Source organism: Dendrobates tinctorius, unplaced genomic scaffold (genome assembly GCF_039654945.1).
Source record: "Dendrobates tinctorius isolate UK_male_01 unplaced genomic scaffold, ASM3965494v1 ptg000086l, whole genome shotgun sequence".
Lineage (NCBI taxonomy): Eukaryota > Metazoa > Chordata > Amphibia > Anura > Dendrobatidae > Dendrobates > Dendrobates tinctorius.
Window position 1 is genome coordinate 30,047,346 of NW_027361754.1, and position 23,433 is coordinate 30,070,778.

Here is a 23,433-nt window from a genome sequence, read left to right on the forward strand (position 1 = left end):
AAGGTCCTCCAAAAATGTTGTATAAAAAGTTTATATTTTATTAAATGCACAAAATAAAAGAGAAACAGCAAACCATACAGAAATTGGAAAATAGCTTGACACTGGGTGAAAAAATTGATGGATATTGCATGACTACCATAAATAAAGCACATGAGGGAGCATGTGGGAAAAAATGCATGTAAAATGCACAAAGTGCTGGTAGAGCAAGCAAACAATTAGTTACATAATAACACTTAATAGTTAATGGTAAAAACACATATATCAAAGTTTAAATACATGCTAAATGAAGCTTGCAGCGAAATCATGCACGAAGGGTTGGGTAAGGCACAGACATTGCTGGTATTCCCATATCTGATCTCAGAAGGAAAACAAAACCCTCATAAGGCTATGTGATTTAAGTATAGAGAGAAGATCAGGTAAAGGAGATTCATCTCATGGTTAGGCCTGTTTCACACTTCAGTTTTTTCTGTCAGTTAAAATCCGCCAAAATAGCAGAAAACGGATCCGCAGGCGGACTGATAGAAACGGGGGTCAGCGGATCGAGAGAGAGAGAATTTTGTCCAGCAGCCAGACAGAAACGTGGGTTAAATCGGCCAATAGCGGCTCCGGACACGAAAAAAACGTTACATGCTCCGTCCGGGCCGCTGAGCGGACGCCAAAATCTTGGCGGATCCGTACAAAAACGGATCAAACGGACGACCATCCGTCAAGATCTGCCGATAATTTCGGATCCGTTTTTTTCCCAAATCGGCGGATCTTGACTGATGGTCACAAACGGAAGTGTGAAACAGGCCTTATACATATATAATAGTTACATATTTACCAAAGGTAGAAGGTCACCCAGGGTCCCCCTTAACGCGCGTTTCGATAAACGTCTTCCTCAGAAGGGGTGCATAACCTCCTATTACTAACAACCACCTTTTTATACCTAGATGTGAGGCTCAAAATACAAATCACCTGTGAACCCGTCATCCCGGGCTCATAATTCCTGGAAGCCCACCATACAAAAAATATAAAATAGGGCGGATGAAAACCGCATTGCAGTCTGAATAGCTCATATAATAAGGCCCACCATGCAGAGAAATATTAAATATGGCAGATACAGACCGCACTGCAGTTTGAACCGCACTGCAGTCTGAATAGCTAATATAATAAGGCCCACCATGCGGAGGAATATAAAATATGGCGGATGCAAACTGCACTGCAGTCTGAACAGCTCACAAAGTGCACAAATGGGACATATATAAACCGCAGTGAGGTCTAAATAAGGCAACACGGCAAATCTCAAGAACAATCAAACATTCATCCCCATACAACACATTCAAATCAAAACATCACATATTAAATTTAGATTAAAATTTTATAATCTTGAATAAATATTATAACCAAACAGGTGATGCATGCGGGCCCACATGCATCATCCAAGGTTCTTATAAGATATTTGAATATATCAAATGAAGTATATATATATACAAAAATAATAAATAAAAAAACCACCACATAAATCAGTGAATCATTTATTAAAAGTAGTGAGAACCCATAGAGGTGAATTAATCCATAAAGACTTTTACAACATAGATATAAAGTGAGACAATTGGCAGCAAAAACTAAAGTGCATAAGAAAGTAGTGCAAAATTGCAATATAAAAAAATGCTCAAAGCATTATGTGACCATAAGTGTGTACCAAGAATTCAAATACCAGCAATGTCTGTGCCTTACCAAACACTTTGTGCATGATTTCGCTGCAAGCTTCATTTAGCATGTATTTAAACTTTGATATGTGTTTTTACCATTAACTATTAAGTGTTATTATGTAACTTATTGTTTGCTTGCTCTACCAGCACTTTGTGTATTTTACATGCATTTTTTCCCCACATGCTCCCTCATGTGCTTTATTTATGGCAGTCATGCAATAGCCATCAATTTTTTTCACCCAGTGTCAAGCTATTTTTCCAATTTCTGTATGGTTTGCTGTTTCTCTTTTATTTTGTGTTATTTTGTGTTTTTAATCAAATATAAACTTTTTATACAACATTTTTGGAGGACCATTTCTCTCTATGTTGTTTATACTTGGTTTCACGGTCCTCCGTGTTATAACCCCCTTTTGTTCTTGAATTCTGACTTACCGTATATACTCGAGTATAAGCCGACCCCCCTAATTTTGCCACAAAAAACTGGGAAAACTTATTGACTCGTGTATAAGCCGAGGGTGCACAGTGAGTGGCCTCAGTTATCTGCAGTGTGTGGCCCCAGTTATGATGCACAGTGAGTGGCCCCAGTTATCATGCACAGTGAGTGGCCCCAGTTATCATGCACAGTGAGTGGCCCCAGTTATCATGCACAGTGAGTGGCCCCAGTTATCATGCACAGTGAGTGGCCCCAGTTATCATGCACAGTGAGTGGCCCCAGTTATCATGCACAGTGAGTGGCCCCAGTTATCATGCACAGTGAGTGGCCCCAGTTATCATGCACAGTGAGTGGCCCCAGTTAGGATGCACAGTGAGTGGCCCCCGTTATGTGCACAGTGAGTGGCCCCAGTTATGTGCACAGTGAGTGGCCCCAGTTATCATGCACAGTGAGTGGCCCCAGTTAAGATGCACAGTGAGTGGCCCCAGTTATGTGCACAGTGAGTGGCCCCAGTTATATGCACAGTGAGTGGCCCCAGTTATCATGCACAGTGAGTGGCCCCAGTTATCATGCACAGTGAGTGGCCCCAGTTATCATGCACAGTGAGTGGCCCCAGTTATGCTGCACAGTGAGTGGCCCCAGTTATCATGCACAGTGAGTGGCCCCAGTTAGGATGCACAGTGAGTGGCCCCAGTTAGGATGCACAGTGAGTGGCCCCAGTTATGTGCACAGTGAGTGGCCCCAGTTATCATGCACAGTGAGTGGCCCCAGTTATGCTGCACAGTGAGTGGCCCCAGTTATGCTGCACAGTGAGTGGCCCCAGTTATGCTGCACAGTGAGTGGCCCCAGTTAGGATGCACAGTGAGTGGCCCCAGTTAGGATGCACAGTGAGTGGCCCCAATTAGGATGCACAGTGAGTGGCCCCAGTTATGTGCACAGTGAGTGGCCCCAGTTATCGTGCACAGTGAGTGGCCCCAGCTATCGTGCACAGTGAGTGGCCCCAGTTATCAAGAACCGTATATACTCGAGTATAAGCCGACCCCCCCTAATTTTGCCACAAAAAACTGGTAAAACTTATTGACTCGTGTATAAGCCGAGGGTGCACAGTGAGTGGCCCCAGTTATCATGCACAGTGAGTGGCCCCAGTTATCATGCACAGTGAGTGGCCCCAGTTATCATGCACAGTGAGTGGCCCCAGTTAGGATGCACAGTGAGTGGCCCCAGTTAGGATGCACAGTGAGTGGCCCCAGTTAGGATGCACAGTGAGTGGCCCCAGTTATGTGCACAGTGAGTGGCCCCAGTTATGTGCACAGTAAGTGGCCCCAGTTATCATGCACAGTGAGTGGCCCCAGTTATCATGCACAGTGAGTGGCCCCAGTTATCATGCACAGTGAGTGGCCCCAGTTATCATGCACAGTGAGTGGCCCCAGTTATGCTGCACAGTGAGTGGCCCCAGTTATGCTGCACAGTGAGTGGCCCCAGTTATGTGCACAGTGAGTGGCCCCAGTTATCATGCACAGTAAGTGGCCCCAGTTATCATGCACAGTGAGTGGCCCCAGTTATCATGCACAGTGAGTGGCCCCAGTTAGGATGCACAGTGAGTGGTCCCAGTTAGGATGCACAGTGAGTGGTCCCAGTTAGGATGCACAGTGAGTGGCCCCAATTAGGATGCACAGTGAGTGGCCCCAGTTATGTGCACAGTGAGTGGCCCCAGTTATCGTGCACAGTGAGTGGCCCCAGTTATCGTGCACAGTGAGTGGCCCCAGTTATCGTGCACAGTGAGTGGCCCCAGTTATGTGCACAGTGAGTGGCCCCAGTTATGTGCACAGTGAGTGGCCCCAGTTATCATGCACAGTGAGTGGCCCCAGTTATCATGCACAGTGAGTGGCCCCAGTTATCATGCACAGTGAGTGGCCCCAGTTATCATGCACAGTGAGTGGCCCCAGTTATCATGCACAGTGAGTGGCCCCAGTTATCATGCACAGTGAGTGGCCCCAGTTATCATGCACAGTGAGTGGCCCCATTTAGGATGTACAGTGAGTGGCCCCAGTTAGGATGCACAGTGAGTGGCCCCAGTTAGGATGCACAGTGAGTGGCCCCAGTTATGTGCACAGTGAGTGGCCCCAGTTATCGTGCACAGTGAGTGGCCCCAGTTATGCTGCACAGTGAGTGGCCCCAGTTATGCTGCACAGTGAGTGGCCCCAGTTATGTGCACAGTAAGTGGCCCCAGTTATGTGCACAGTGAGTGGCCCCAGTTATCATGCACAGTGAGTGGCCCCAGTTATCATGCACAGTGAGTGGCCCCAGTTATCATGCACAGTGAGTGGCCCCAGTTATGCTGCACAGTGAGTGGCCCCAGTTATGTGCACAGTGAGTGGCCCCAGTTATCATGCACAGTAAGTGGCCCCAGTTATCATGCACAGTGAGTGGCCCCAGTTATCATGCACAGTGAGTGGCCCCAGTTAGGATGCACAGTGAGTGGTCCCAGTTAGGATGCACAGTGAGTGGTCCCAGTTAGGATGCACAGTGAGTGGCCCCAGTTATCGTGCACAGTGAGTGGCCCCAGTTATCGTGCACAGTGAGTGGCCCCAGTTATCGTGCACAGTGAGTGGCCCCAGTTATCGTGCACAGTGAGTGGCCCCAGTTATCGTGCACAGTGAGTGGCCCCAGTTATCGTGCACAGTGAGTGGCCCCAGTTATCGTGCACAGTGAGTGGCCCCAGTTATGTGCACAGTGAGTGGCCCCAGTTATGTGCACAGTGAGTGGCCCCAGTTATGTGCACAGTGAGTGGCCCCAGTTATCATGCACAGTGAGTGGCCCCAGTTATCATGCACAGTGAGTGGCCCCAGTTATCATGCACAGTGAGTGGCCCCAGTTATCATGCACAGTGAGTGGCCCCAGTTATCATGCACAGTGAGTGGCCCCATTTAGGATGTACAGTGAGTGGCCCCAGTTAGGATGCACAGTGAGTGGCCCCAGTTAGGATGCACAGTGAGTGGCCCCAGTTAGGATGCACAGTGAGTGGCCCCAGTTATGTGCACAGTGAGTGGCCCCAGTTATCGTGCACAGTGAGTGACCCCAGCTATCGTGCACAGTGAGTGGCCCCAGTTATCAATAACCGTATATACTCGAGTATAAGCCGACCCCCCTAATTTTGCCACAAAAAACTGGGAAAACTTATTGACTCGTGTATAAGCCGAGGGTGCACAGTGAGTGGCCCCAGTTATCATGCACAGTGAGTGGCCCCAGTTATCATGCACAGTGAGTGGCCCCAGTTATCATGCACAGTGAGTGGCCCCAGTTAGGATGCACAGTGAGTGGCCCCAGTTAGGATGCACAGTGAGTGGCCCCAGTTAGGATGCACAGTGAGTGGCCCCAGTTAGGATGCACAGTGAGTGGCCCCAGTTAGGATGCACAGTGAGTGGCCCCAGTTAGGATGCACAGTGAGTGGCCCCAGTTAGGATGCACAGTGAGTGGCCCCAGTTATGTGCACAATGAGTGGCCCCAGTTATGTGCACAGTGAGTGGCCCCAGTTATCATGCACAGTGAGTGGCCCCAGTTATCATGCACAGTGAGTGGCCCCAGTTATCATGCACAGTGAGTGGCCCCAGTTATCATGCACAGTGAGTGGCCCCAGTTATGCTGCACAGTGAGTGGCCCCAGTTATGCTGCACAGTGAGTGGCCCCAGTTATGTGCACAGTGAGTGTCCCCAGTTATCATGCACAGTGAGTGTCCCCAGTTATCATGCACAGTGAGTGTCCCCAGTTATCATGCACAGTGAGTGGCCCCAGTTATCATGCACAGTGAGTGGCCCCAGTTATCATGCACAGTGAGTGGCCCCAGTTATCATGCACAGTGAGTGGCCCCAGTTAGGATGCACAGTGAGTGGTCCCAGTTTGGATGCACAGTGAGTGGCCCCAGTTATCGTGCACAGTGAGTGGCCCCAGTTATCGTGCACAGTGAGTGGACCAGTTATCGTGCACAGTGAGTGGCCCCAGTTATCAAGCACAGTGAGTGGCCCCAGTTATCAAGCACAGTGAGTGGCCCCAGTTATCATGCACAGTGAGTGGCCCCAGTTATGTGCACAGTGAGTGGCCCCAGTTATGTGCACAGTGAGTGGCCCCAGTTATCATGCACAGTGAGTGGCCCCAGTTATCATGCACAGTGAGTGGCCCCAGTTAGGATGCACAGTGAGTGGCCCCAGTTAGGATGCACAGTGAGTGGCCCCAGTTAGGATGCACAGTGAGTGGCCCCAGTTAGGATGCACAGTGAGTGGCCCCAGTTAGGATGCACAGTGAGTGGCCCCAGTTAGGATGCACAGTGAGTGGCCCCAGTTAGGATGCACAGTGAGTGGCCCCAGTTAGGATGCACAGTGAGTGGCCCCAGTTAGGATGCACAGTGAGTGGCCCCAGTTAGGATGCACAGTGAGTGGCCCCAGTTAGGATGCACAGTGAGTGGCCCCAGTTAGGATGCACAGTGAGTGGCCCCAGTTAGGATGCACAGTGAGTGGCCCCAGTTAGGATGCACAGTGAGTGGCCCCAGTTAGGATGCACAGTGAGTGGCCCCAGTTAGGATGCACAGTGAGTGGCCCCAGTTAGGATGCACAGTGAGTGGCCCCAGTTAGGATGCACAGTGAGTGGCCCCAGTTAGGATGCACAGTGAGTGGCCCCAGTTAGGATGCACAGTGAGTGGCCCCAGTTAGGATGCACAGTGAGTGGCCCCAGTTAGGATGCACAGTGAGTGGCCCCAGTTAGGATGCACAGTGAGTGGCCCCAGTTAGGATGCACAGTGAGTGGCCCCAGTTAGGATGCACAGTGAGTGGCCCCAGTTATCATGCACAGTGAGTGGCCCCAGTTATCATGCACAGTGAGTGGCCCCATTTAGGATGCACAGTGAGTGGCCCCAGTTAGGATGCACAGTGAGTGGCCCCAGTTAGGATGCACAGTGAGTGGCCCCAGTTAGGATGCACAGTGTGTGGCCCCAGTTAGGATGCACAGTGAGTGGCCCCAGTTAGGATGCACAGTGAGTGGCCCCAGTTAGGATGCACAGTGAGTGGTCCCAGTTAGGATGCACAGTGAGTGACCCCAGTTATCGTGCACAGTGAGTGGCCCCAGTTATCGTGCACAGTGAGTGGCCCCAGTTATCGTGCACAGTGAGTGGCCCCAGTTATCGTGCACAGTGAGTGGCCCCAGTTATCGTGCACAGTGAGTGGCCCCAGTTATCGTGCACAGTGAGTGGCCCCAGTTATGTGCACAGTGAGTGGCCCCAGTTATGTGCACAGTGAGTGGCCCCAGTTATGTGCACAGTGAGTGGCCCCAGTTATCATGCACAGTGAGTGGCCCCAGTTATCATGCACAGTGAGTGGCCCCAGTTATCATGCACAGTGAGTGGCCCCAGTTATCATGCACAGTGAGTGGCCCCAGTTATCATGCACAGTGAGTGGCCCCAGTTATCATGCACAGTGAGTGGCCCCATTTAGGATGTACAGTGAGTGGCCCCAGTTAGGATGCACAGTGAGTGGCCCCAGTTAGGATGCACAGTGAGTGGCCCCAGTTAGGATGCACAGTGAGTGGCCCCAGTTATGTGCACAGTGAGTGGCCCCAGTTATCGTGCACAGTGAGTGACCCCAGCTATCGTGCACAGTGAGTGGCCCCAGTTATCAAGAACCGTATATACTCGAGTATAAGCCGACCCCCCTAATTTTGCCACAAAAAACTGGGAAAACTTATTGACTCGTGTATAAGCCGAGGGTGCACAGTGAGTGGCCCCAGTTATCATGCACAGTGAGTGGCCCCAGTTATCATGCACAGTGAGTGGCCCCAGTTATCATGCACAGTGAGTGGCCCCAGTTAGGATGCACAGTGAGTGGCCCCAGTTAGGATGCACAGTGAGTGGCCCCAGTTAGGATGCACAGTGAGTGGCCCCAGTTAGGATGCACAGTGAGTGGCCCCAGTTAGGATGCACAGTGAGTGGCCCCAGTTAGGATGCACAGTGAGTGGCCCCAGTTAGGATGCACAGTGAGTGGCCCCAGTTAGGATGCACAGTGAGTGGCCCCAGTTATGTGCACAATGAGTGGCCCCAGTTATGTGCACAGTGAGTGGCCCCAGTTATCATGCACAGTGAGTGGCCCCAGTTATCATGCACAGTGAGTGGCCCCAGTTATCATGCACAGTGAGTGGCCCCAGTTATCATGCACAGTGAGTGGCCCCAGTTATCATGCACAGTGAGTGGCCCCAGTTATGCTGCACAGTGAGTGGCCCCAGTTATGCTGCACAGTGAGTGGCCCCAGTTATGTGCACAGTGAGTGTCCCCAGTTATCATGCACAGTGAGTGGCCCCAGTTATCATGCACAGTGAGTGGCCCCAGTTATCATGCACAGTGAGTGGCCCCAGTTATCATGCACAGTGAGTGGCCCCAGTTATCATGCACAGTGAGTGGCCCCAGTTATCATGCACAGTGAGTGGCCCCAGTTAGGATGCACAGTGAGTGGTCCCAGTTTGGATGCACAGTGAGTGGCCCCAGTTATCGTGCACAGTGAGTGGCCCCAGTTATCGTGCACAGTGAGTGGACCAGTTATCGTGCACAGTGAGTGGCCCCAGTTATCAAGCACAGTGAGTGGCCCCAGTTATCAAGCACAGTGAGTGGCCCCAGTTATCATGCACAGTGAGTGGCCCCAGTTATGTGCACAGTGAGTGGCCCCAGTTATGTGCACAGTGAGTGGCCCCAGTTATCATGCACAGTGAGTGGCCCCAGTTATCATGCACAGTGAGTGGCCCCAGTTAGGATGCACAGTGAGTGGCCCCAGTTAGGATGCACAGTGAGTGGCCCCAGTTAGGATGCACAGTGAGTGGCCCCAGTTAGGATGCACAGTGAGTGGCCCCAGTTAGGATGCACAGTGAGTGGCCCCAGTTAGGATGCACAGTGAGTGGCCCCAGTTAGGATGCACAGTGAGTGGCCCCAGTTAGGATGCACAGTGAGTGGCCCCACTTAGGATGCACAGTGAGTGGCCCCAGTTAGGATGCACAGTGAGTGGCCCCAGTTAGGATGCACAGTGAGTGGCCCCAGTTAGGATGCACAGTGAGTGGCCCCAGTTAGGATGCACAGTGAGTGGCCCCAGTTAGGATGCACAGTGAGTGGCCCCAGTTAGGATGCACAGTGAGTGGCCCCAGTTAGGATGCACAGTGAGTGGCCCCAGTTAGGATGCACAGTGAGTGGCCCCAGTTAGGATGCACAGTGAGTGGCCCCAGTTAGGATGCACAGTGAGTGGCCCCAGTTAGGATGCACAGTGAGTGGCCCCAGTTAGGATGCACAGTGAGTGGCCCCAGTTATCATGCACAGTGAGTGGCCCCAGTTATCATGCACAGTGAGTGGCCCCATTTAGGATGCACAGTGAGTGGCCCCAGTTAGGATGCACAGTGAGTGGCCCCAGTTAGGATGCACAGTGAGTGGCCCCAGTTAGGATGCACAGTGTGTGGCCCCAGTTAGGATGCACAGTGAGTGGCCCCAGTTAGGATGCACAGTGAGTGGCCCCAGTTAGGATGCACAGTGAGTGGCCCCAGTTAGGATGCACAGTGAGTGGCCCCAGTTAGGATGCACAGTGAGTGGCCCCAGTTAGGATGCACAGTGAGTGGCCCCAGTTATCGTGCACAGTGAGTGACCCCAGCTATCGTGCACAGTGAGTGGCCCCAGTTATCAAGAACCGTATGTACTCGAGTATAAGCCGACCCCCCTAATTTGGCCACAAAAAACTGGGAAAACTTATTGACTCGTGTATAAGCCGAGGGTGCACAGTGAGTGGCCCCAGTTATCAAGCACAGTGAGTGGCCCCAGTTATCAAGCACAGTGAGTGGCCCCAGTTATCATGCACAGTGTGTGGCCCCAGTTAGGATGCACAGTGAGTGGCCCCAGTTAGGATGCACAGTGAGTGGCCCCAGTTAGGATGCACAGTGAGTGGCCCCAGTTATGTGCACAGTGAGTGGCCCCAGTTATGTGCACAGTGAGTGGCCCCAGTTATGTGCACAGTGAGTGGCCCCAGTTATCATGCACAGTGAGTGGCCCCAGTTATCAAGGACAGTGAGTGGCCCCAGTTATCATGCACAGTGAGTGGCCCCAGTTATGCTGCACAGTGAGTGGCCCCAGTTATGCTGCACAGTGAGTGGCCCCAGTTATGTGCACAGTGAGTGGCCCCAGTTATCATGCACAGTGAGTGGCCCCAGTTAGGATGCACAGTGAGTGGTCCCAGTTAGGATGCACAGTGAGTGGCCCCAGTTATGCTGCACAGTGAGTGGCCCCAGTTATGTGCACAGTGAGTGGCCCCAGTTATCATGCACAGTGAGTGGCCCCAGTTAGGATGCACAGTGAGTGGCCCCAGTTAGGATGCACAGTGAGTGGCCCCAGTTATGCTGCACAGTGAGTGGCCCCAGTTATCATGCACAGTGAGTGGCCCCAGTTATCGTGCACAGTGAGTGGCCCCAGTTATCGTGCACAGTGAGTGGCCCCAGTTATCGTGCACAGTGAGTGGCCCCAGTTATCGTGCACAGTGAGTGGCCCCAGTTATCGTGCACAGTGAGTGGCCCCAGTTATCGTGCACAGTGAGTGGCCCCAGTTATCATGCACAGTGAGTGGCCCCAGTTATCATGCACAGTGAGTGGCCCCAGTTATCATGCACAGTGAGTGGCCCCAGTTATCATGCACAGTGAGTGGCCCCAGTTATCATGCACAGTGAGTGGCCCCAGTTATCATGCACAGTGAGTGGCCCCAGTTAGGATGCACAGTGAGTGGCCCCAGTTAGGATGCACAGTGAGTGGCCCCAGTTAGGATGCACAGTGAGTGGCCCCAGTTAGGATGCACAGTGAGTGGCCCCAGTTATGTGCACAGTGAGTGGCCCCAGTTATCATGCACAGTGAGTGGCCCCAGTTATCATGCACAGTGAGTGGCCCCAGTTATCATGCACAGTGAGTGGCCCCAGTTATCATGCACAGTGAGTGGCCCCAGTTATGCTGCACAGTGAGTGGCCCCAGTTATGCTGCACAGTGAGTGGCCCCAGTTATGTGCACAGTGAGTGTCCCCAGTTATCATGCACAGTGAGTGTCCCCAGTTATCATGCACAGTGAGTGGCCCCAGTTATCATGCACAGTGAGTGGCCCCAGTTATCATGCACAGTGAGTGGCCCCAGTTATCATGCACAGTGAGTGGCCCCAGTTATCATGCACAGTGAGTGGCCCCAGTTAGGATGCACAGTGAGTGGTCCCAGTTTGGATGCACAGTGAGTGGCCCCAGTTATCGTGCACAGTGAGTGGCCCCAGTTATCGTGCACAGTGAGTGGACCAGTTATCGTGCACAGTGAGTGGCCCCAGTTATCAAGCACAGTGAGTGGCCCCAGTTATCAAGCACAGTGAGTGGCCCCAGTTATCAAGCACAGTGAGTGGCCCCAGTTATCATGCACAGTGAGTGGCCCCAGTTATGTGCACAGTGAGTGGCCCCAGTTATGTGCACAGTGAGTGGCCCCAGTTATCATGCACAGTGAGTGGCCCCAGTTATCATGCACAGTGAGTGGCCCCAGTTAGGATGCACAGTGAGTGGCCCCAGTTAGGATGCACAGTGAGTGGCCCCAGTTAGGATGCACAGTGAGTGGCCCCAGTTAGGATGCACAGTGAGTGGCCCCAGTTAGGATGCACAGTGAGTGGCCCCAGTTAGGATGCACAGTGAGTGGCCCCAGTTAGGATGCACTGTGAGTGGCCCCAGTTAGGATGCACAGTGAGTGGCCCCAGTTAGGATGCACAGTGAGTGGCCCCAGTTAGGATGCACAGTGAGTGGCCCCAGTTAGGATGCACAGTGAGTGGCCCCAGTTAGGATGCACAGTGAGTGGCCCCAGTTAGGATGCACAGTGAGTGGCCCCAGTTAGGATGCACAGTGAGTGGCCCCAGTTAGGATGCACAGTGAGTGGCCCCAGTTATCATGCACAGTGAGTGGCCCCAGTTATCATGCACAGTGAGTGGCCCCATTTAGGATGCACAGTGAGTGGCCCCAGTTAGGATGCACAGTGAGTGGCCCCAGTTAGGATGCACAGTGTGTGGCCCCAGTTAGGATGCACAGTGAGTGGCCCCAGTTAGGATGCACAGTGAGTGGCCCCAGTTAGGATGCACAGTGAGTGGCCCCAGTTAGGATGCACAGTGAGTGGCCCCAGTTAGGATGCACAGTGAGTGGCCCCAGTTAGGATGCACAGTGAGTGGCCCCAGTTAGGATGCACAGTGAGTGGCCCCAGTTATCGTGCACAGTGAGTGACCCCAGCTATCGTGCACAGTGAGTGGCCCCAGTTATCAAGAACCGTATGTACTCGAGTATAAGCCGACCCCCCTAATTTGGCCACAAAAAACTGGGAAAACTTATTGACTCGTGTATAAGCCGAGGGTGCACAGTGAGTGGCCCCAGTTATCAAGCACAGTGAGTGGCCCCAGTTATCAAGCACAGTGAGTGGCCCCAGTTATCATGCACAGTGTGTGGCCCCAGTTAGGATGCACAGTGAGTGGCCCCAGTTAGGATGCACAGTGAGTGGCCCCAGTTAGGATGCACAGTGAGTGGCCCCAGTTATGTGCACAGTGAGTGGCCCCAGTTATGTGCACAGTGAGTGGCCCCAGTTATGTGCACAGTGAGTGGCCCCAGTTATCATGCACAGTGAGTGGCCCCAGTTATCAAGGACAGTGAGTGGCCCCAGTTATCATGCACAGTGAGTGGCCCCAGTTATGCTGCACAGTGAGTGGCCCCAGTTATGCTGCACAGTGAGTGGCCCCAGTTATGTGCACAGTGAGTGGCCCCAGTTATCATGCACAGTGAGTGGCCCCAGTTAGGATGCACAGTGAGTGGTCCCAGTTAGGATGCACAGTGAGTGGCCCCAGTTATGCTGCACAGTGAGTGGCCCCAGTTATGTGCACAGTGAGTGGCCCCAGTTATCATGCACAGTGAGTGGCCCCAGTTAGGATGCACAGTGAGTGGCCCCAGTTAGGATGCACAGTGAGTGGCCCCAGTTATGCTGCACAGTGAGTGGCCCCAGTTATCATGCACAGTGAGTGGCCCCAGTTATCGTGCACAGTGAGTGGCCCCAGTTATCGTGCACAGTGAGTGGCCCCAGTTATCGTGCACAGTGAGTGGCCCCAGTTATCGTGCACAGTGAGTGGCCCCAGTTATGTGCACAGTGAGTGGCCCCAGTTATCATGCACAGTGAGTGGCCCCAGTTATCATGCACAGTGAGTGGCCCCAGTTATCATGCACAGTGAGTGGCCCCAGTTATCATGCACAGTGAGTGGCCCCAGTTATCATGCACAGTGAGTGGCCCCAGTTATCATGCACAGTGAGTGGCCCCAGTTATCATGCACAGTGAGTGGCCCCAGTTATCATGCACAGTGAGTGGCCCCAGTTATCATGCACAGTGAGTGGCCCCAGTTATCATGCACAGTGAGTGGCCCCAGTTAGGATGCACAGTGAGTGGCCCCAGTTAGGATGCACAGTGAGTGGCCCCAGTTAGGATGCACAGTGAGTGGCCCCAGTTAGGATGCACAGTGAGTGGCCCCAGTTAGGATGCACAGTGAGTGGCCCCAGTTATGTGCACAGTGAGTGGCCCCAGTTATGCTGCACAGTGTGTGGCCCCTTCATGTTGCTGCTGCCGCTGCCTCCCTTACAAAAAAAAACCAAAAACCTGCATACTCACCTCAGTCGCTGCCCCCTGCTCATCAGCGTTGCGCTCTGCAGTGACTGTGCAGGCAGAGAGCGATAGCGCTCTCTGTCCTGAATGTCACTGCAGAGGACGCAAGACAGCAGAGCGCAGGGACAGGTGAATATGCCTCCCAACCCCCCGTTCATACTCACCGGGTCCTGGCGCTTGTCTCTGCAGCTCCTCTGCTTGTTCCATGTTGTCGGTGCTGCGCTCTTCCTGGTTCAGCGGTCACGTGGCACCCGCTCATTAAATATGCGCATATTTAATGAGCGGGTACCATTTGACAGCTGAAGCAGGAAGAGAGCAGCGCCGACAACATGTAACAAGCAGGGGAGCTGCAGAGAAGGGTGAGTATGATCTGACACCCCCGCTCCCCCTCCCCCGCCGATCCCCCCCAGTATATGACTCGTGTATAAGCCGAGAGGGGGGACTTTCAGCCCAAAAAAATGGGCTGAAAATCTCGGCTTATACACGAGTATATACGGTATATAAGGTTTATTAATTGATTTCATTAGCCATTCTCCTTCACATATGGATAACTAAGACAATATACATTCAAAAAGATAGTTTCTAAATCCATAAGTCGCACCCCGTATTTGTCAAAAATAATACTAATAACATTGGGAATAGTTACCCATTTTAATAGTCCGACCTACCTTGACCTTGGCCACGTACCCCGACGCGCGTTTCGCATTTGACTGTCGCTTCCTCTCTTTGTCCCCTTTTTTCACACCTATGGATTTAATTACCTTTTTCTGATTAAAACCCATGGTTTACATTTTTTGTATTTATTATTTTTTGTATTGATTTGAATTGTTGTATATTTACCGTATATACGTGAGTATAAGCCAACCCGAGTATAAGCCATAGCACCTAATTTTACCTAAAAAAAAACTTATTGACTCGAGTATAAGCCTAGGGTGGGAAATGCAGTATATGCACCATAAAGTTGATTATGGGCTCCATACAAAATATGCCCCATATAATGCCCCATACAATATGCTCCATAAAGTTCATGATGGGCCCCATAAGATGCTCATATACCGTATAATGCTGCTGCAAAAAAAAATTACATACACACCTCTCGTCGCTGACCGCTGCTCCTCAGCGTCGCCAGCTCTCTGCAGTGACTATTCAGGCAGAGGGCGCACACGATTCACGTCATCATGCCCTCTGATCCGAACATCACAGCCAGAGGACGCGGAAGACACACCGCAGCGGTGTAACGGGGACAGGTGAATATTGCAAGTGCCAGGGGCCTGACCAAGCGGCGGCACAGGCACCTGGCCCCAATAGAGCATCGGTGTCCCCGCCTGCTCAGGACCCCGGCACTTGTCCCGGTGCCAACGCCGACCACTGGCCCTGTCAGCAGCCACCGGAATACTTACCAAGGATGTAGAGGAGCACGCAGACGATCCGGAGACACAGGGGACCTCCGCACTGCATCGGGGAACAGGTAAGTGGGACCGTGACTCGTGTATAAGCCGAGGGGGATCTTTTTCATGTAAAAAAAAGGTGCTGAAAAACTCGGCTTATACATGACTATATACGGTATTTGAAATAATAAATTTTGATATTTTTATTGCCATTTTTCTGGCTCAGTTTTCTCCTTGTTTTTGTACACACCACATGTGGTTACTAGAGTATCAAAGTACAGAATGCCTCCTGCACTACAGGCTCATGACTGAGTTGGACAAATTTTGGGCCATCCACAGCGTGCACCTGTAGTCCATGAGTCCTCATCTCCCATAATCTGACTTCCCAAGCTACCAGGGGTTTATTTGGCTTTTGAGAAAAAGGAACATGAAGGTTATTAAGCTACTGCTGACTGTAATCCTCTACCGCATTCTCATTCTGTTTACCTGTAGCTGTCTCTACAATCCATCTCAGATATATAGGATGAACTTTCACTGGGTTAAGAGCAGTATCAATTTCCCTCTTACCATGGAAATGTTCATCCTCAGACTTGGGATCGGTGATGTTTTCAGAGTCAGTTGAATTCCAAACATCACCATCCTACTGATCAAGGTTCCACTCTATCCCTGCTTTGGCAATGGCCAAAGCTGCTTTCTTTTTATTTGCCTCCTTCTGTACTTATACTCTGCTACATGTATGACAGCCTTTTCTGCAACATGCTGATATCCATCACATCTGTCCATTAATAACTTATTCTGACATTGTGCTATAACCAAAGCATTCTGGGCCTCACACAACTGTTTTTCCAATTCCTGTACTTTTACAGGTCTAATCCCAAAGATAGGGTGGAAGAAAAATTCCACACCTTAGATGTTAAGAGGTGTTTGGTTCAGTACCTAGAGTCCACGCAGGGGTGTAGTAAGGAAGGATCTCTGTTTATGTTTTCAGGGGCCTAGAAAAGGACTTAAATCCTCCAAAATTACCCTGGCAAGATGAATAAGAGATGCAATATCATTGGCCTACTTATCTAGTGGTAATGTCACCCCGGAGGGTCTGAGAGCTCATTTAAAAAAAGCATTGGCAGTCTCCTGGGCAGAAAGGTCGAAGGTATCAATAGAACAGATCTGTAAGGCTGCCACTTGGTCATCACCTTCAACCTTTTATAATCACTATCGGCTGGGTTTTGCCTCTTCTTCTGACCTAAAATTTGGGAGAAGGGTTCTTCAGGCTGTGGTGCCTCCCTAAGTTACAATTCTCTGTAATTCTCTCTGTGGTGCTGCCATGGGGGAAGGAGAAAGGCATAGTTACTTACCGGTAACGGGATTTCTCAGAGTCCATGACAGCACCCATTTATTCCCTCCTGTCACATTTCGATGAGCACATTTTCACTGTTTGTGGGGTGATTTATGTATAATCACGGTGTGTTTCTGATAAGTAATATGATAAAGATATTTAATTGTTGTTAATAACCTGGAGGTCTTCCTATGCTCTGTAAACCAACTGATGCGAGGGAGAGGTACCGCCCTTTTATCTGTAGGTTTCTTATCTCTGAAGGGTTGAACCCCTCTCTCTGTGGTGCTGTCATGGGCTCTGAGAAATCCCATTACTGGTAAGTAACTGTGTGTTTCTTCCGCAGAGAGTCCATTGCTGTTTCCTTACTATCCAGAAAAATCACTTCATTTCGTGAAACAACAGATGGAGGCCGTTATTGACCAATGTCTGGAAAAGCCAGCGGTAAGACTGTGCTTCTTTATCTTTGTAGTTTTTTTTTTTATTTACCGTATATACTTGTGTATAAGCCGACTCCCCTAATTTTGCCACAAAAAACGGGGAAAACTTATTGACTCGTGTATAAGCTGAGGGTGGAATCCATAAACTATGCCACCATATGCTGCTCCATAGGTTATGCCCCCCATATGCTGCCCCATAGAATATGCCCCCATATGCTGCTCCATAGAATATGCCCCCATATACAGCTCCATAGACTATGCCCCCATATGCTGCCCCGTAGAATATGCCCCCATATGCTTCTCCATAGTTTATGCCCCCCATATGCTGCCCCATAGACTATGCCCCCATATGCTGCTCCATAGAATATGCCCCCATATGCTGCAAAAAAAAAAAGCCATACTCACCTCTCCTGGGTCCATCGCCGCTGTCTGCCACTTCTTGTGTCAGTGACTGTTCAGCCAGCAGAGGGGCGGCGCGCACTAACCATGTCACCATGCCCCCTGCTGCATAAACGTCACTGACACAGGATGCAGCAGAGACAGCGGTGAGCAGCGATGGCCCGGGGAACAGGTGAATATCGCTATACTCACCTATCCTGCCGCGGTCTCTTCAGCCTCGCTGGCCTCTCCACTGTCTCCCTTCCCTTCCTGTCTTCAGCGGTCACGTGGTACCGCTCATTACCACTCATGAATATGCGCATATTCATGAGTGGTAATGAGCAACACCACGTGACCGCTAAAGACAGGAAGGGAGACAGTGGAGAAGCGAGCGAGGCTGCAGAGACCGCGGCAGGACAGGTAAGTATGATCTCTGACACCCCGCCGACCCCCATGTATATGACCCGTGTATAAGCCAAGAGGGGGACTTTCAGCCCCCGAAAAATGGGCTGAAAATCTCAGCTTATACACGAGTATATACGGTATTTATTTTATGTTTTACAATGAATTTCTATACAGTGCGGTGGATTTTCCTTATATGTACGTTATCTCACAGGACATTATAGGGAAGTCTGTGCAACAGAGACTGTGTATTCCTCTATTTTGTGCACCCAAGAGGTAACTTTTACTACTGCTTTATTTTTCTACTATATTTATAAGTTCGTGAAATACAACAAAATATACGTATTACACATAAAATCTACATAAAAAATAGAGAAATCCTGTAACTTTTACACTAACTACCAGGACTTATAATTCCTGGTCTGTACAGATGACTTTTCAACAGTATCGTTACAGACAGGATCTTAATGACTGATAACATTTCTTTTATACAGTACGTAACACAAGATCCACCATTTACTATAGGTGATGTCACAGCTCACCAACTCCCTGTACAATAACTGATAACACCTCTACATGCAGTAGGCATATTCCTCACCAACCGTTACACCGATGCCTATACCTTGTGCCAGTCATTGCACTGGTTACCTATCCCCTGCAGAATTCAATATAAACGTATCACTCTCACCCACAAAGCGCTCCACGGTTCAGCACCACCCTACATCTCCTCCCTCGTCTCAGTCTACAACCCTACCCGTGCCCTTCATTCTGCTAATAGCCTAAGATTAACATCCTCAATAATCAGAGCCTCTCATCTCCAAGACTTCTCACGTGCTGCGCCAATTCTTTGGAATGCATTAACCAGGATAATTCGATCAATACCCACAGTTTTACGCGTGCCCTAAAAACATATTTCTTCAGACTGGCCTACCGCCTCAACACATTTAATTAACTATCCCTGTGTTGCTCATTCAAAATGTTCTTCAAAACCAGGACCCTTGTATCTTGTTCTCACACGCTTTATGCATTTAATAACCCTCTGTGTCTGTACTTTTACACATACTGGATTTTAACCAGTTCAGGCAGCATTACATGAACACCCGATTTCTTACATTATGGCTGGTCAGAACAATTAAAGTAATTGTTACCATGCACCATTCGTTTTTTTCCCTTATTTCTTCATAGATTGTAGCTGTGAGCAGCTGGGCCCTCATTCCTCTCGGTATCTGTTGTTGTTGTGATTATTGTTACTCTTTAATGTCTTTTATTGCCTGTACAAGTCAACTCTAAAATGGAAAGTGCTGCGGAATATGTTGGTGCTTTAGAAATAAAATTATTTTCTCCTACGCCTCATTGGGGGACACAGACAGTGGGTGTTATGCTGCTTGCCACTAGGAGTACACTAAGTAAACCAGAAAAAAGTTAACTCCTCCCCTGCAGTATACACCCTCTCGCTGGATGAGATTTCCCCAGTTCTTGCTTAGTGTCTGTAGGAGGCACTTGGGTCTGGCTTCAGACTCCACCGTTTTTATTTTCATTTTTGATTTTTCTGTAAATTTTTATTTTTTAATTAACAGAGTGAAGGGGCGACAGTTCCTTTCTACGACCCACTCTCCCCCGAACCAACCACAGGCAAGCACGCGGAGTATACCTTCCCGTACACTTTCCTGCGACGAACGGGGCTGATTCCTCTGGCGATGATTCCTTATGGTGGTAATCCACGGATATGAGGGCAAGCGCAACAGAAGAAGCATAGAGTGCATGGAGACCACGGACACAGAGAGCGCTTCCGAATGCCCTGAATCAGCCCCATAGCTCTCCATCTCCCTGCCCATAGGGAGGATCGATTGAGCATACCCCTTTAAGAACCCCTCTAGCTCTGCTACATCAGCCCAGGAAGATGAGAAGACCTGCGTGGATGGCCCCGGACAGCGCGGCTGGCCCGAGCACTGGAGTAGTGGTATGGGGTCGGGTCCTGGTCCCCGGGAGAGGCGCTGGCTTTGTCTCAGCGGCGGTGCACCGGTGCCCCATAGCGCCCCCCCGCTCTCAGCGCTTACAGCGGGTAGGCTGAAAATTTAGTCCCCAGCTTTTCCAGCCTACTAGGCCGAAATTTGAATAGTGCCGCCCACGCTAGCGCCCCCGCCTTGGCGCCTTTCGTCCCTTAGTAGAGGCGCAATCCTAGTCTCGGGGGCCATGTCATGTACCTCAGCCTGCTCTGGAAACTGGCTGTGAGGCGCGCACTCTGCCGGATACCGGGTGACACCACAGGGCCACCGCTAGTCCTCCCGGGGACACAGCACAGGACCGTGGTATGCTGCATCTGCCCTCAGAACAAAGCTTAACCCCTTCCCGCCACATTCCCTGCAGCTGCAGACTCTGCCTTTAACCCTTTCAGGAGCACTATGTCTCAATCTAAGGAGGCTAAACGGGCTGCTAAGAAGCACACTGCGTTTTTTACGGTGTGTAGCACTTGCAAGTCTGCCTTGCCCAGTGCCCAGACTAATACATTATGCATGGACTGCCACCCGGCCTCCGCTCAAACGCCCCTCGCCGCCGCTGCTGCGGGGCTTCCTGTGTATAGTACCCACGAGTGGGCTGCGTCCCTGTCACGGTCGGTGGAGTCACTGACCCAGGCCATAGGCTACCCGGCCTCTTTAAGTCAGAAAGCGTCTACCGCTCGAGCAGGGCACTGGCGACGTCGGGGAACCGTCCACCAGCAGGGGCCGTACTTGCTCAAGGGATGGCCAGGTTATGAAACGGACACATGACGCGTCCCCTAGTCACGCTTGCGCTTCAGCAGCGGCGAGTTCTGTCTCTCGCTCTCCTATTGTTCGCAGCGAGCACGACTGAATTCGAATCTGACACGTCAGCAACTCAGAATCCTACAACTGACCAAGAGTCGCTTGATTCTCTTATAGAATCAGTCAACAGGATTCTGGAGTTGGATGAGGAAAATATTCCCGCTCCAGCACACGCTATCTCATTTAAGAGGACCAAACGTGTGCGCAGGTTATTTACCAGCCATCCGGAGTTTAAGGACATTGTCCAGAAACATAGGGATCGGCCACATAAGCGGTTCACAGGGCAAAAGTCTATTGAGGTTAAATACCCTTTTGCTCCAGACCTAATGAAGGATTGGTTACAGTCCCCTTCGGCGGACCCTCCTGTATCGCATCTTGCTTCTAAAACGCTCCTATCCGTTTCTGAGGGCTTCTCAGTCAGAAACCCCTCCGATCGTCAAATTGACTACCTTGCCCACTCAGTTTTTGAAGCTTCAGGAGCGGTGCTTTTTCTATCTTTCGCGGCGATTTGGGTCACTAACGCAATGGCCGCTTGGGCAGAAGTCTTACCAGAGTACCAATCTTCCTCCGGAGGCAACTAGGATCGCCAGGCAGATAATTCACGCAGCCAATTGTAGTAGACGCTTCTTTAGATGCCGCCAATTGCGCTGCTCAAACTGCCGCTAATACGATCTCCATTAGAAGAGCCCTATGGCTCCGCGACTGGCGGGCGGATGCCACATCTAAAAGATTGTTGACTTTTCTGCCCTATCAAACTGGTCATCTTTTTGGAGAGAAACTAGACCAGCTCATTTCTGATACTACTGGGGGAACGAGTAAATTCCTTCCTTAACAAAAGGCTGCTCAGCCATTTCGGAGCCAACAGCTGACGCGTTTTCGACCTTTTCACAACACTTCCGGTTGGTCCTCCACTACCTTCTCTTCCGGATCAAGTCGGTCCCCGCGCAGAGACAGAGGCTCCCAGGTCTCATACAGACCTAACCACTCTTGGAAGCCCAGGCCAAGGGCATCTGGATCTAGGGGAGCCAGATCCCATAGATCTTCTACGCAATGACTTGTTGCGGTATCCGGCGGACACCGACAAAGTAGGTGGTCATCACAGTCACACCTGGCTCGCGGTCGTCCGCGACAAGTGGGTCAGGGAGCTGGTGTCCTCCAGATACAAGATAGAATTTTCTCCCCCCCCCCCCCCCCCCAAGAAAAAACAAGAGCTTTCCTTCGGGCTGTTCAGGCTCTGCAAAGGGACGGAGTCATCATTCCGGTCCCTCATCACGAAAGGTTCAGGGCTTTTTATTCAAACCTTTTTGTGGTTCCAAAGAAGGACGGGACGATGCGGCCCATATTGGATCTCAAACTGTTAAATCAGTTTGTCAAGGTACGGCGATTCCGAATAGAATCTCTCCGATCAGTTGTCGCTTCCATGGAAAAAGGAGAGTTCCTAGCATCCATCGACATCAAGGACGCTTACCTTCACATTCCGATCTGCCCGTCCCACCAGCAGTTCCTGCGTTTTGCAATTCGCAAGGAACACTTCCAATTCATTGCCTTGCCCTTCGGACTCGTCACCGCCCCCAGGGTCTTTACCAAGGTCATGGCTGCTGTCATGGCCATTCTGCACTATCGGGGAGTGGTGGTGTTACCGTATCTGGACGACCTGCTCATCAAGGGTCCGTCCCTTCCAGCCTGCGAGGAATTCGGGGATATAACAGTAAATACACTTTCTCACCTGGGATGGAAGATAAACTTCGAAAAGTCTTTCCCAAAACCGTCCCAGCAGATTTCCTTTTTAGGAATGATCTTGGACACTTCCCGTGGGTTGGTCATTCTCCCTCCAGAAAAGACCCAAGCCTTACAACAACCAGCGCGGACTCTTTCCCGACCGGTTTCTCACTCCATTCGTTTCAGCATGAGAGTTTTCGGAAAGATGGTGGCAGCGATGGAAGCAGTCCCATTCGCACAGTTCCATCTCCATCCCTTACAACAAGCGTTGCTGTTAGCTTGGGACAAGAACCCGTTCTTCCTGGACCGTCGGTTCCTTCTGTCCCTGCGGGTCAGACAAGCCCTCAAGTGGTGGACACTGAAGTCCTCCCTGAATCAAGGGAGGTCTTTTCTCCCAGTAAGATGGTTGGTAGTAACCACCAACGCAAGTATTCTGGGCTGGAGTGCGGTCTTTCGTCACCACACGGCACAGGGTCGTTGGTCAACTCGAGAGTCACATCTCCCCATCAACATTTTGGAGATATGTGCGATCAGATTAGCTATACGGAGTTTCCACCATCTCCTCACAGGTCACCCTATCAGGATCCAATCCGACAATGCTATGACTGTAGCGTATATCAACCGCCAGGGAGGTACTCGGAGCAGGATGGCCATGCACAAAGTGAGTCACATCCTCCATTGGGCTGAGACCAACCATTCGCCCATCTCAGCAATCCACATCCCGGGCGTAGAAAATTGGGCGGCAGATTTTCTCAGTCGCCAGGGCCTTGCCTTGGAGAGTGGTCTCTTCATCCGGTAGTCTTTCAGCAGATTTGTCATCGTTGGGGGACTCCGGATGTGGATCTCATGGCCTCAAGACTAAACAACAAGGTTCCTCGATTCATTGCCCGATCGCGTGATCCATTCGCCATCGGAGCGGACGCCCTAGTTCTGTCGTGGCACCGGTTCCGGCTCCCGTACATCTTGCCCCCTCTTCCCTTGCTTCCGAGGGTAATCCAGAAGATCAGAACAGAGTGAGTACCAGTGATCCTAGTCGCGCCAGATTGGCTGCGCCGAGCATGTTACGCAGAACTGATACAACTAATCGTCGACGTCCCCTGGCGACTTCCGGATCGCATGGATCTGCTCTCACAGGGCCCGATTTACCAC

General features: G+C 51.0%; 1 protein-coding gene across 3 annotated transcripts in view; it reads left to right on the forward strand.

Moving 5' to 3' along the window:
• ANAPC4 (anaphase promoting complex subunit 4) overlaps positions 1-23,433 on the forward strand; it is a 92,020-nt gene that overhangs the window by 47,454 nt on the left and 21,133 nt on the right. For all 3 annotated transcript variants that reach the window (XM_073585265.1, XM_073585267.1, XM_073585266.1), the window contains 2 exons: positions 16,891-16,988; positions 17,979-18,040. In XM_073585265.1, the coding sequence (XP_073441366.1) occupies positions 16,891-16,988; positions 17,979-18,040 (160 nt within the window). The remainder of the gene's footprint in view (positions 1-16,890; positions 16,989-17,978; positions 18,041-23,433) is intronic.